The sequence below is a fragment of the Scleropages formosus genome, chromosome 4 (assembly GCF_900964775.1).
Source record: "Scleropages formosus chromosome 4, fSclFor1.1, whole genome shotgun sequence".
Lineage (NCBI taxonomy): Eukaryota > Metazoa > Chordata > Actinopteri > Osteoglossiformes > Osteoglossidae > Scleropages > Scleropages formosus.
The window spans coordinates 23,465,129-23,478,023 of NC_041809.1; the positions used below are offsets into that span (position 1 = coordinate 23,465,129).

At 45.1% G+C, this 12,895-nt stretch overlaps 1 protein-coding gene across 7 annotated transcripts in view; it reads right to left on the reverse strand.

Annotated features, from left to right (window-relative positions):
• The window catches only part of tiam1a (TIAM Rac1 associated GEF 1a), a 60,454-nt gene continuing 47,559 nt past the window's right edge, over positions 1 to 12,895 (reverse strand). For 5 of the 7 annotated variants that reach the window (XM_029251065.1, XM_029251063.1, XM_029251064.1 and 2 more), the window contains 12 exons: positions 6,767 to 6,955; positions 6,268 to 6,336; positions 5,906 to 6,031; positions 5,625 to 5,733; positions 4,964 to 5,143; positions 4,406 to 4,524; positions 3,924 to 4,032; positions 3,462 to 3,520; positions 3,232 to 3,334; positions 2,369 to 2,456; positions 2,052 to 2,224; positions 1 to 1,781 (listed from right to left, as the gene is read on the reverse strand). In XM_029251065.1, the coding sequence (XP_029106898.1) occupies positions 1,240 to 1,781; positions 2,052 to 2,224; positions 2,369 to 2,456; positions 3,232 to 3,334; positions 3,462 to 3,520; positions 3,924 to 4,032; positions 4,406 to 4,524; positions 4,964 to 5,143; positions 5,625 to 5,733; positions 5,906 to 6,031; positions 6,268 to 6,336; positions 6,767 to 6,955 (1,866 nt within the window). In that variant the 3' untranslated portion in view covers positions 1 to 1,239. Of the gene's footprint in view, positions 1,782 to 2,051; positions 2,225 to 2,368; positions 2,457 to 3,231; positions 3,335 to 3,461; positions 3,521 to 3,923; positions 4,033 to 4,405; positions 4,525 to 4,963; positions 5,144 to 5,624; positions 5,734 to 5,905; positions 6,032 to 6,267; positions 6,337 to 6,766; positions 6,956 to 7,759; positions 9,005 to 10,581; positions 11,112 to 12,895 lie in introns of those variants that run through there. The other 2 variants (XM_029251068.1, XM_029251069.1) reach the window with 2 other exon arrangements.

The following is a 12,895-nucleotide window of genomic DNA, read 5'->3' on the forward strand; positions in this document are numbered from 1 at the left end:
TTTAGTAGAATATTAATGCACAGTCCTTTGTACATAGCTTTAAAATACAGTTACGGTAGGGCAGAAGGTAATCCTCAAAACTATCTGATGTCTCCACACCATCCTCTTTGATAGACACTGTTCTCATTGGAAAGGTGCAATTGCATCTCATACACCAAAATGAGATTTTTACATAATTTACGTATGGTCTGATATGCCTATTTCTTTTACAATCCATCCCTCATCATCATCATCATCATCATCGGCATCAGTCTAGAAAGACCATGGAATTGCGCGTATTGTTTTATCCTTGTCATTGAAGGCATCAGTGTGTCTTCCCTTTTGTAGCCAGTGCTTAACGTTGCATTTGTTACAATTGTGTTCTGAAGCCAGTGCAAGGATTTTATGACCAGTGACCTGAAACAAACTGACAAAGTGTGTTAATGTGCCTTTACAGGGGCAAAACCCTAAGGAAGCTAAAGTATACCACAGCCCAGTAGTCGTTTGTTTTTGTCGCTCATTTTTATTTTTTTTTTAACAAAATAAACATTCAAGTAAAACAGGATTGGTTATAATTAATGAAATATGCCTTCACTTCTGTGAAGAGAGTAGGCCTATGCTAACACTGGACAGTTGGGAGTTATGTAAACAGAACCTTTTTTTTCTTTGGAGAAGAGTTCTCTCTTCTCTCACCTCCTTAACATGGCAAATATACACACCAGGTGACCCGTGTCTGAAGGGAATGTAAAATAAAACAAGCATTTGTGCTATAATAAGTTGTCTATACACAGCTTTAGGAATAGGTATGATCACAGTAAACAATGGGGTTTGGGGACTTGTAGGGTTTGATTGTTACCACAGCCATTACGAAAGCCCCTGAAGGACAATAAATAACACACAGCCCTTGAGTATAACGCAACTTCTCTATGTTCTAAAGGAAAAAGCAAAAAAAATCACCCACATTCCAAAGTTTAAAAATAGAGATTTGGCAACAAACAGCAGTCAGACAAGTGTAGCTGCCCCAGTTCATGTGCAAATCATGCCCGACTCAACACTTGAACAGATATCATGATTGTCCAGAGAGCGTCTCTCTCCAACGCAAAGCTTCACTGTGATGCCAGATGGGTCCAGTAGGTCCAAGTTTGTATTACTCCAGTTCTGAGCATTTCAACTACAAAGCTTTGTGGTGCCCATCTGTGCTCAGAGTCTGTAGTTAAAAGTTATAGGTTTTAAACTGGGAATTGATTCTTCCACCGAACATCAGAAGATGTCCGTGTTTGCGCCACCTGCATCGTTCCTACGGACCCAGATGACCTCTTGGCTGCCTGTCCCCTCCACTGCAGACTGCTTCCGCAGGTGGGTTAGCTTATGGGACCGGCAGCTCCCAGGGGGTATCTGGGTGTCCTTATCCTCCCGTACCCTGTTGATACCCTGTCTGCTGTTTAGTTCCCCCCCGAGGGACAGGGCCCCCAGAAGGTTTTCGGGGCCTGGCTCTGCCGATAGTCCAGAGGTCTTCACAGATGAGCAATACTCATCATCATCGCTTAGGATGTCTGTCTCCTTGACATCCTCCTCCCGGTCGACGTACCCCTGCAGGTCAAACTGTTCCTCCACCCAGCGGTCTGTGTCACCAGCAGAGACGGCAACAGCTTGTGGCCGGGTCAGCTGGCATGGTGACCTGGCTCGTTGAGTTCGTAAAGGCAGGTCCCCGATTGGGTTGCTGTCGAACACTATGTCCGTGTCTATGGTTATGCATTTGTGCACCAGCTTGCGCCGGCCCAGGGTGCGAGGGGGTGCAGAAACTGTACAAATAAGAGGGAGACAAGACCTAGCTCTAAGGAGCTTATCAACAAAATGCCTACTTCTACTGATTTGGCAGGGTGCTCTGGCCCGCAGAAAACTGCATGACTTATCAGCCTACAGATGTACACAGTATGAAGGCTGTATCACAGGTGCATGAGGAGGGAGAAATGGCATAGTGACATTCCTTGTGCTACTAAATCAGACATATAAAGCAATGAACTCCTACACCGGTGTAGATATGTGGTGTGCTGCTACAAGGGTGTGTCTACCTGCTCTGTTCATGGAAGGCCGTGCCCCCTTAAGCGCACATAGCCGCTTGCCTCCAAAGGGGACATACTGCTTGTTTGGGGGCAAGCTCTCCGTCTTGAGAAGCTGCCTGCGCTGTTTGTCCCTCAGGATGGAGTGCACCACCTTCAGGAAGTCCTTCTTATTCTCTGGGGAACTGTTGGGGTGAAAAATGCAGAGAAAACCAAACACATTGTGACAGTGTTTTAACAAATGTGATTACTAAAACATTTTACATGATCATTAACGTCTAATAAAATTTCATAAACATGCTGATGCTTAGGGGTTGGGAAATGCTTACCTGCAGCACAGGTGGAATGTTCTCTCCGGCCGACCCTCTGACTCTGACCTCACGTGCACAATCTCAATGACAGCTGAGCTCTCGGAATCTGGGCAAGGGAGAGGCATCTGATTCGGCGTATGACACATTTTATTTCAGTGGCAGTGCACCGATGCGCTGGACAGTCCTTATGCTGAACCATAGCAACAGCACCTATGGCCAACAGTAACCTGGGGGTTCATTTAAATCTTCCACTTCCTCTTATGTGTTCTTCTGCAGACCCAAAAAGTAAAGGCGATGTATTTTTAAGGCCAAAAGGAAGTTGCATTTGCCTTTGGCTGCGAAAGTGGTGACACATGAGGTCAGGAAAGAGGGTGACTAAGCGGATAACACACTCTAACTGCCTCCCACAACCTGCTTAGTGCTGAGCGGCTGCAAGTATAACAGCTCGCTAGTTCCAGCCCAGTGGCACTCAGGCCGAGGGAACATTCGGTCTCAGTGATACTCGTGAAAGGTTATGAATGGGAGGGAGGGACTCATTCGGGACTCACGGAGGCTTGGATGAGCTACATCCCTGAGGTTACCAACTCCCGGGGGAAACAGTACTCTTTATATCCCTGCAGTCCCACTCCTCCTCCCTAAGCTTCACTAAATTGAGATGCAGCACCTACACTTTGGCTCACTCCTGAGTGTTCCATTTACATAACCAAGAGTGGCGACTCTTACTTTCTTGAGGGAAGAGCCCAAAAGAGGGCTAGACTGTAAAATGAGGAGAGCAACGGAGACTGTGTGAACAGAAGAACATGCAGTGAAAGGCACTGTGAGATAAGACATGGAAGTGGTAAGGACAACAGTAAGAAAAGAAGAAGTACAATAAACAGTACCTGCAGTTGTCAGGGCGCGAACCTGGAGAGCATCAGTGGAGATCATGTGCCGGAAGCGGAAGGGATCCTTCTCATCAAAGACTGAAGTGCGATGCGATGCACCCTGGGAAACAAAGAACCCAGACACAAATTTCAGTAAGCTTGCAATTTATGATCATGAGATCAAACTTTTGAAGTGAAAAGCTGTTGTAGCCAAAGTGTTTTTAAACAAAATGTATTGATTCACTTACTATTTTCCTCTTTTGCTTGGAGCAGTCTTTATATACAAACACAACCGCAGTTTTGAAGACTGAAATGGAGGAAAAATTATGTTCAGAGGACAAAAAGCAGCTTGAGGCTTGATAGCCCCCTACTTTCAATGACAGTGTTGACAAAACTTATCTTGACAAAAAAAGATTAACAAGTGAAGTGGAACACTAAGTGTCCAAGTGAAGTACAAATTTTGATTAACCCATATCACATCTGTGCAAGTGCCACCAGAGTAAGCAATCCTATATGTACAAGTCTTTGTTAATTCCATTGTCTACAAAAAGCCTTTGCAAGTTCTCCAGTGAAAAAAATGTATGCTTGAAAAACCCATTGTACAAAGTGGCTGCCAAAGCTGAAAGACTCAGAAAGATCAATCTATCCCTGAGGCTGCAGTAAGATTACAGAACTGCTCTTGGGTTGCAGGTGCCTCTAGGGGAACACACCAAATGCAATGAGCTCTGGGTCTTTCTTCAACTTCCCCAGGGAGGAGGGGGGGTTCATCCAGGCCACGGAAGTATGGAGCAGGAGGTCTCCCATTGAGAGGTCCACAACCTGGCAGGCACGGGAAGCATGATTCAAGGACATACGTATAATCATACTAGGGTACACGCATATAAACACATACTTGGGTGTGCATACACACAGACCTCATTGACAGACTGAGACAAGTACTAACAACAAATAGCTTCACTGAAGCCCCAAAGGATCACATTACATTCCATTACTTTAGCTGACTGATGCAAGTATGGCAACTTTTAAGTACCATGAAATTAACTAAGACTGTAAGCTGTGAAAATATAGTTCTGCAAGCGAAAACACAACTCTTCCCACATCTCCATTTCTGGAAACAGAAAAAAACAACAAGAAGAAAAGGATGACTGGTGTTGGGACACAGGCACTCCGTACAAACCATGGACAAGCTCACCTCTTTCTTGTCTCCAGTCTGCTCTGCGATTAGTTGGTCAAACACAGCACCATACTCCTCGTGAATTTTCTGCATTTCGTTGATGTGGCTAGCTACCTTGTTCATGGCTTTCATGGCCACTGGAAGATCAGAAGGAGAGGGAAAACACAAGAAGCATACTACTTAGCTCCAAGTGAACAAAGCCATGAAACTCATTTTGAAAGGCCAGCTCCATGGACAACAGACATTAGTAGGCATTTCAAGTATGCAAGAATCATTACATTCACATTACATTTATTCATTTAGTAGATGCTTTTCACCAAAGCGATGTACATCAGGTAGAAAATACAATTTGTGCATTGCATTAGGAGAAAGAGACACTTAAATGCAGATGGGTGATTCTTAACTGCAGTCAGTTTGTTTCTTTCCACCATATGCACCAATGTTCATCACATGAGTAGCTGTATAAAACTCCAAATATCGACGATTCCTGATCACCTTGATCATCGATCATAATGTACATAAAGCAAAATGCCGATGTGCAGGCGCACACAGTGTAAACTTTATGGAATTCCTCACCATCCAGGTGGTAATGTTCCTCACTGTCGGGGTCAGTGAGGGAGTGGAGCTCCCTGAGAAGCAGAGGGTACTTGAGGACCCGCTGAATGGGCTTGATAAGGTACGACTCCAAGGTGGAGGAGTGCTGCTGCTTGGGATTTCGTGCATCCAGGAAGGCTTTGAATTCAGGGTCTGTCTTTGCTGTGAAGCACACAAACATATCCGAAAAAATGGACAATAGCATTATTAATGACAGAGTGAAACTTTGATAATGCCAGCACATTCAGTGACAAATTCCGTGGGATGTGTTCTAGCGTGTCGAAAAAAAATCCCGTGGGTGGCACCTGGCCCTCCAGCTGTAACAGTACCATTTTCCTTAATTCTGAGATGACATTGAAAATAAAACCGTGATTCTCTGAAAGCATTCAAATATTTCTTTGTCTGCTGACAAAATCCTGCCTTTAACCCCCTCCGCATGCAGATCTAGCACCACACTCTCGGTGTTGTCCGGTACCATTAGGCCAGCTCAGACTCTATGAAATTAACACCAAGAACCTTGGGCTGAATTCCTGTGCTGCAACAACTACACCTGGGCCCATTTGGCTTCTGGTAGCTTGTGTGGCTAACTGCAGGACCCCAGGAAGAAACAGCAAGTACAGAGTATTACAAGTGCATAGGGTACCTTTCACGAGCACCTTGGGAACCTTGGTGTGGCTGGCACAAAATGCGCTGTAGATCTTGAAGCGATCAGCATAGTATAGGAAGGAGCCACCCAGGGAGAAGAGCACTTTCTGTCAAGGACATAAAGAACAGCAGTTGGCTGCCAACAGAATCCTTCCAGGGGGGCTTAATATCCATAGCCTCTAGTTATTATGATAGACTAGAATAATTAACAAATAATACAGGAAGTTTTTAAAAGCTGCATGTCTGAAAGTGTTTACACAGCATTACATCTGATTCTACCTTAAACTGAACCACTGTCTCAAGTGTCTCTAGATCAGGAACCAGTCTGGTTCCATCTTCCAGGGTCTTCAGAAACTCCAGCTGGAATTCAACCATCTCAGGCAGATTCCCAAATAGTACATCCAGCTGCAATGGCACCAAAAAACAGCTTGATCACAAGGTTCAAAAAATATGAAAATAACAGCTTGATTTTCAGTGGAAAGTGAGTTTGGTATTTAGTTTTACAATAAGCATCACTCTTGTGGCCAGAGATTACCACTCGACAAAGAAAGGACGGCTAAGAAGAGTATTTCAGGTATGAAAGGGGAAAGCTACAGAGTCGCCCCCGGAGAAGCAGCTCAAAGTTACAGCCACTGACGTACTTCATCCTGGGTAAGGAAGCTTTCCTTCTGCAGAGGCGTGAGGTACCGCTCCATAAGGCAATTCAGATCCTGAAAGACAAGCAGGATGCGATTAGCTGGGGCACAGTGAGAAGGAACAACATATCACCACTGCACACCATATGCCCACACAGCACACAGATCATCCCTCCCTGGAGGAACAAGGGCTCCGGCAGTTCCAGAAGCGCCGTGAACTCATACAAACAGATACAAATTAATTACATGGATTTTAGAAAATGAAAATGACAGTAAGGACAAATGCTAAACTAGACCTCCGAAGGTTCATCATGAGATGCAGGCAGAAGAGAACTCAGCATAAAAGGTTCCAGTGGATTATGTTATGTGGGGGGAAACACTGTCATCACAACTCTGTACTCTCTGCTCAGCAAACGTGTACATATGGCAATCCACGGGGTACACAGCACAAGCAACACTTCATGATACAACACGCAGCAAGAGCCACAGCGGTCACAGTACTGACTTTGACATAGGTCCTCTCAGTCTCCACCAGCTCGCCGATGACCTTGCGGAGCTTGTCAGCATCAGAGAGCTGGCGTGGTGTGGCGGTTGGTGGGAGGGGCGGAGCCACATCCAGGCTCGGAGAGGACGAGGACTCCAAGGAGCTCATGTCATGAAGGCTGCGGCAGAAGGCAGCAGCCTGCTCTGTGCTCTGGAAGAGAAACAGGTAGAGGGGAGTGAGGAGAAGAACAAGGTTTCTTGCTGATGCCCACCGGCAAGGTGAAGATGTCTGAACACAGACATGAAGATTAATGAGGAAAAAAAGTTATATGTCAACCGCTTTCATATGTATGCAAATTGCTCTCCTGCTTTACCTAAAAACACAACTTACAAGGCATTGTCTCTTTCTCCTCCCGCTTAATTAGGATGCATGAACCACGCCTGACAACAACGTAAGGATACAAAACAGGCGGAGAGGGGAAAAATTCATTTGCACTCTTTTGATCTATTTTAAGTTTCTGTCATAACCATCTTTGAACTGCCTCCACACTTTCTTGAGCTTCCGGAGTTCGTTTTAGTAGCAAGTGAGGAGTGTTTTGCGTACTGATGAGACATCTTAGCATTGCTGTCCTTATCTATGAAAAAAGTAACAATTACCCAACCGCAGGGTAAAGTCTCTAGATCTGGGAAACTGGACCTAGACCATTCAGCTCAGTAAGGAGCAGCAGAAAAAAACAGTCCAAACTATCACACCATCTGCTGCTTATCAGTAGAAATTCTGACATGACATAGTAGGCTAAATGCAATACCACTGTATTTTCTCCAAACTGAAAAGGTACCTTTGGTGATCATGTTTATCAGCTGCTTATTTAATCTGACATCTTCTATTTAGAAGGATGGGTACAAAGGCTGCGTGTTGCACTTAACTGAAGTGGGAACACACCGTGTTCCTGCAAACATCATACAGAGCATTACAATAAAAAGAATCAGCTGTGATGTAATTCCAGTCACCCACCCACTCCATGAAGAGTTATTTTCCACGCTCCACACGAGACAAATGGCCATTCCTACAGTTCCTCTCTCCTCCCCTACCCCCACCCAGCATCCTCTTCCTGGTTGGTATCAAGAACAGGGAACAGATTCCTGTGTAGAACATGAACCCCATTATGGTGATTGCTCATCTTACCCCTTGACCCCCTGAACTCCCCAGTGGTGAGGAAGCTGACACAACACCTGCAGCCCAACATCTCCGGCCAGATCCCTGAGGGAGGTCAGAGTCAAGATTTTCCAACAAGCTGCTGGAACAATCATACAGAAAAATATGTGGATTGATGCTGCTTGGTGCACTGTGATATAAATAGACTGCGGCAAAAGTTGAAATGCCGGTTTTCCTTTTCTTTTACTCTTCCCTCTTCGTGCCTCTGTGCTCAGAGGTCTCCGCTGGATCAAACGGTCAGTTTGCTGTGGAGGAATAACTCAACGTAAAGAAGCCCAGCGGCACCATTCAAAACCACCATGCGATCAATGCAGCTCAGTGAGTCGAAATCAATGCAACCCAGAGAGCCCCAGAGGAGTACAATGGCTACAGAGGGAGATGGGCTACAACCCCTCCCCTATGGTTTGCGTTCAAACCCATCCAAATTTATTGAGATATCACTGCTATGGAAGGCTAAGGGAACACACTCTGGGCTTTCAGTGCTAGGTGTTAACTAACCCTCCTGTGTGATAACACTGCTGTTTGAAGTATCATCCATCTCTTCATGTTTTTCATTTCATGGTCACAGTAATGTTTGCAAGTCCAGTCAGCCAGTATTTCAGAGTAGTGTGTGCAAGTGTGCATTAAAAGTAACCATGGAGTAATTTAGCAATTTCCACCATTCTCCAGGGGTAAACTGATTAAAGGGGAGGTTTAGGAGGTTTTTTTACAGCACACTTTCCAAAATACATGTCGCAGCTGAAATGAGAAGATAAGGGTACGATGGCAGCCTCAGCCATGAGCTAAAGAACTTTTAGGAAATTGGCATCCAGTTTAGGGAAGTTCCAGGACATCTGGACATGGACTGGCCGAACAGATAGAAAATGACAGCTGGAAATTAGCGCCTACTAATTCATCACACAAGTTGAATTTAGTTTCCCATAGTTGCCCGAATCAAATTTAAGACCCTGGTTATGGCCTACAAATGCATCAATGGAACTGCTCCCAGCTACCTACAGGACTTTATCATTTGCTACATGCCAGCCAGGCTGCTACGCTCTTCCACATTTGCCCGCTTGGTGGTCCGACTCATGAAAGGTAAAGCACGGAGGTTCTTGGTTCTGGCTCGTATGTGGTGGAACAACCTCACCCTCTCACTCAGAACTGCTGAATCCATGCTCACATTTAAAAAGGGCCTTAAAACTCATCTCTTCTGAACTCACTTCACCCATGATTTCTTAAGATTATTTAAGGTATAAATCCTCATGCCTGTAAGGTATACAGTACATGTTCATATCATGCTCGGATTAGTCCTTTACAGAGCCAATCCTGCAACGTATCATAAATGTTTATATGTATCTAAAAAAAAAAACTAAAAAAAAAAACTACTAGGAAGGTGATTAGGAATCAGCAATATTTTGGTAAAATTTCATGCAGCTACTTGTGTGATGAACGCTGGTGCATATGGGGAAGGAAACAAACTGTATTTAAGAATCACACATCTGCAGCTATGTCTCTTTCTCCTAATGTAATGCACAAATTGTATTTTCTATGAGATGTACGTCGCTTTGGAGAAAAGCGTTTGCTAAATGAATAAATGTAACTTTAATGTACTCTGGCTTTTTTCACAATGTTCAAATACTACAAGAAGTAACTTTTAAGAAATATCTGAAATAATTCTTGAGTTTGTTTGTTTTACTTTATTGTTTAACATAGAAGTAACAAATTGAGTGCATACCTTCAGTTGTTGAGGACATTGCATTCCAAACAACTTGTTCACCAGGTTTTGCTTCCTCCTTTAAAATTTATAGACTCACAGATACTAACAAATTTCATTTAAATACTAATAATTTTTAGCTGTATTATTTATCAAGCCAATATACCATTTTTTTTGTCCTACTGTATCTGAATTGTGCAAAGCAGTTGAAAACACTAACAACATTTTTACCTGGAGAGAATGCCACGGTCTAGTGCAAGAAAGAGTGAGGGAAAGCCGAGTTGTGACTACCCCAATGGTGCCAGAAAACAAGGCAGGTCAATATATAAGTACGAGACAATAATTTAAACCTGGATTGGCTATATGAAAAAGATATCAAAAGACCTCACTATTTCACCTTGACATATATCAATCTACCTGCGGAACCTCTCTGTCCCACCTTGCACTGAAAAAAACTTGAAATCTGACAAGAACCTTAAGAAACACGTCTAGCGGAGAGGAATGCGCAAGAGCCGAACGTGCTGCACACACACACTCAGCCTGTCACTAAGTACCTGTCTGGACCCATTGAAGATGCACATGAAGAAAAGCTAAATGCGCAGCGACAGAGCGAGTCAGGGTACAGCTGGCGCACCATGAGGTCAGGCCAGGCTCAGGCGGCAGAGGGGGGGCACCGCTCCTTGGGGTGGGGCGCAACGTGGCCTCGCCTAACAAGTCCCGACAGCCAGCCCAAGGCGTGAAAATGGATCTCAGCCAGGAGGTGGTGGGGGAAGGAATGTTACTGAGAAATGACCAAAAACGCAGCTGTTGAAGACAGCAAAAAAAAACTGGCAAAATAGCCTAAAAAAGCCTTTACTAGAAACACACCACCAGCAATGTCCTTCAAACCCCCCTTATCCAAAGGCCAGCACTAAGAAGAGCTCACCAGGTGCAGCATCTGGTAGAGGGAGTCCGATGCCCTCTTGCTGTGCCGGCTCCTCCTCAGCACAGACATGGCAAGGTGCTCTCGGGTGTCGCAGAGGTCAAAGGGTTACGGCTGCAAGCACCTGCACAGGGTGCCTGTTCAGCGACTTGAGCGGCCGGGTCTCTCGGAGCGAGTTTAGCACCCAGTGACAAAGACAAATTGTTCTGTTTCCTCTTGCAGGTCGCATTAAAATAACTAAAAATAAGTGTTTAAAAAAGTGATATAGCCAAAAAAGGAAAGTACAGAAGCCACCAAGGGGCACCGGGTCTCAGCGCCATCTCGCCAGTCTGCATTTGCTCACTGGATGTTCTTCCTCTTTCACTCTGATGCTTTGCTGGGGAAACGCGCAGCCGCTCACAGGTTTCTGCAAAGTCCTGCAGCAGCAGCAACGGAGGTGGTGGCGGCAGCAGCACGGCAAACAAGGAGTACCAACAACAATGCTGTAAAGGAGGGAGGGCGCAGGCGAGGGAGAGGGGTGGTGGGGGCGGCAGCCGAAGCTATCCGTGTCGTGTCACTGGCCGCCTCTGTGCGATGCTGCCAAAGGAGGGGAGCTTGAGTGAGGTCTGGGAGGGAGGTGAACATGGAGAAAATGGGTGGGGAGGAGGAAGAAGCTCAAGGCTCACTCCGGTATATATTAAGAAGATTAACAAGAAACATGTAGTCACTGCAGATGCTGTGCAAATGTCCCTAGTCTAGATACACTTGGATCCAGACTGTTTGTCATGAAGCAGCTAGTCTTGCGTCTTGTTCGCCATTTCAATTTGAAAAAAGACAACCACTCACATAGAAAACTGTATTTAAAATCATTAGTTGTAGGGTATTTTTTTCCCCACTTAAGTACATAATGTAAAAACTTAACTTTTTTTGGCACTCCTTTCGATTTGCATGCTCATTAGTGAGGCTATGTGCAAGCATCGGTCACGTATGAAAACTAACATTGGGCTGTATCTCATAACCACACAAGAACCTTCCAGGACAACGTTAAAGAGTACAGCTTCAGTGACCGCTGGCAATGGTTTTAAAGCCAACCATAAGAGCACCGTTGCTTCCTGGGCACCGCTGTCCACCACTCTGGTGTATGAAATTTATGTTGTTGGTGGCCAAGTTCCCGAAAGGTTGCATTCCAGCATGACAGGCATTCAGCAGGCTTCCCATTTTGTCCTGCGGAAGCTTGTGATCATTCCACATCGCCTTCCTACCCTGCAGGCCCTGAACACATTTCATGCCAGTTTTTGGTGCTGGACTCAAAAAAATGAGTAGGGATCTCAACACAGCTATGTAACCACGCTGGAGAGACAAACAGCCCGGTGTAGAGCAAGAGAAAACTCATCCAAAGTACTTGACCTGCACGGAAAAAAATATCAAAACCTGGAGTACGTTACCCAAAAGGAACATCGGAAGCAGAAAGTGGAAATCTGGAAACGAGAGGCTGAGGGTGATATCCGTAAAGAAGCACTGGCAATTTACAGAAGCGAAGGAGAAATCACCACAGAAGCGTACCATCTTCTAGACTCCTCACACAGCGACTCCTGTTCACCACATGCTCACTCAGGGTGGAGAAAGCAAGTTAAAGCCTGTTCTCCAACCCCTATAGCAGGGATGGAATTTCTCTCTGGCATATACAGACATGTATGCTCATACGCACATAGACTTGCATGCGCCCATACTCACACATCCAGACAGACACACAAACTGACCCACGAGCTTAGCATGTGTATCTGTGGGTTTAAAACAACATAACACCCTAGTTTTATCAGGGCCTTGTTCCCTTTCTATCTCCGGGGAGACAGGAAAGGGAAAGCTTGCTTTGTTGGGGAAGAGAGCTTGTCTCTCTTATCTGCGCTTTCAGAAAGGAACTGGGCACTGCCACACAGCCGGCCACTTCCGCTGGGACAGGAGACTGGAAGTGAAGAAGAGGACCCTCCCCCCCAGTGACAGCACATCACAGAGTGACATGGCTCTTTTCTAGGAAAACGGCACCCCTTTTTGTACGGCTCGGCCTCCCTTTCAGATAGCAGAACAATGGAGCAGACAGACTGGGAATCATATCTGCAAGGTGTCAGCTTGACAGCTTGAAAATGTCACAAGTATTTAGACTTCCATCATTACAATGGCGATCCATCACCATAAGTGATGGGGAAAAGCATGGAAATCTGTTGATGCGTTCTCTACCGCTGGATAAGAGACTATATTTGCACTTCATCTAACTTTGGGAAATGCAACGAAATGAAAACAGTAAAGTGTACTTCATGCATCTTTATTAAGAATTCTGAAG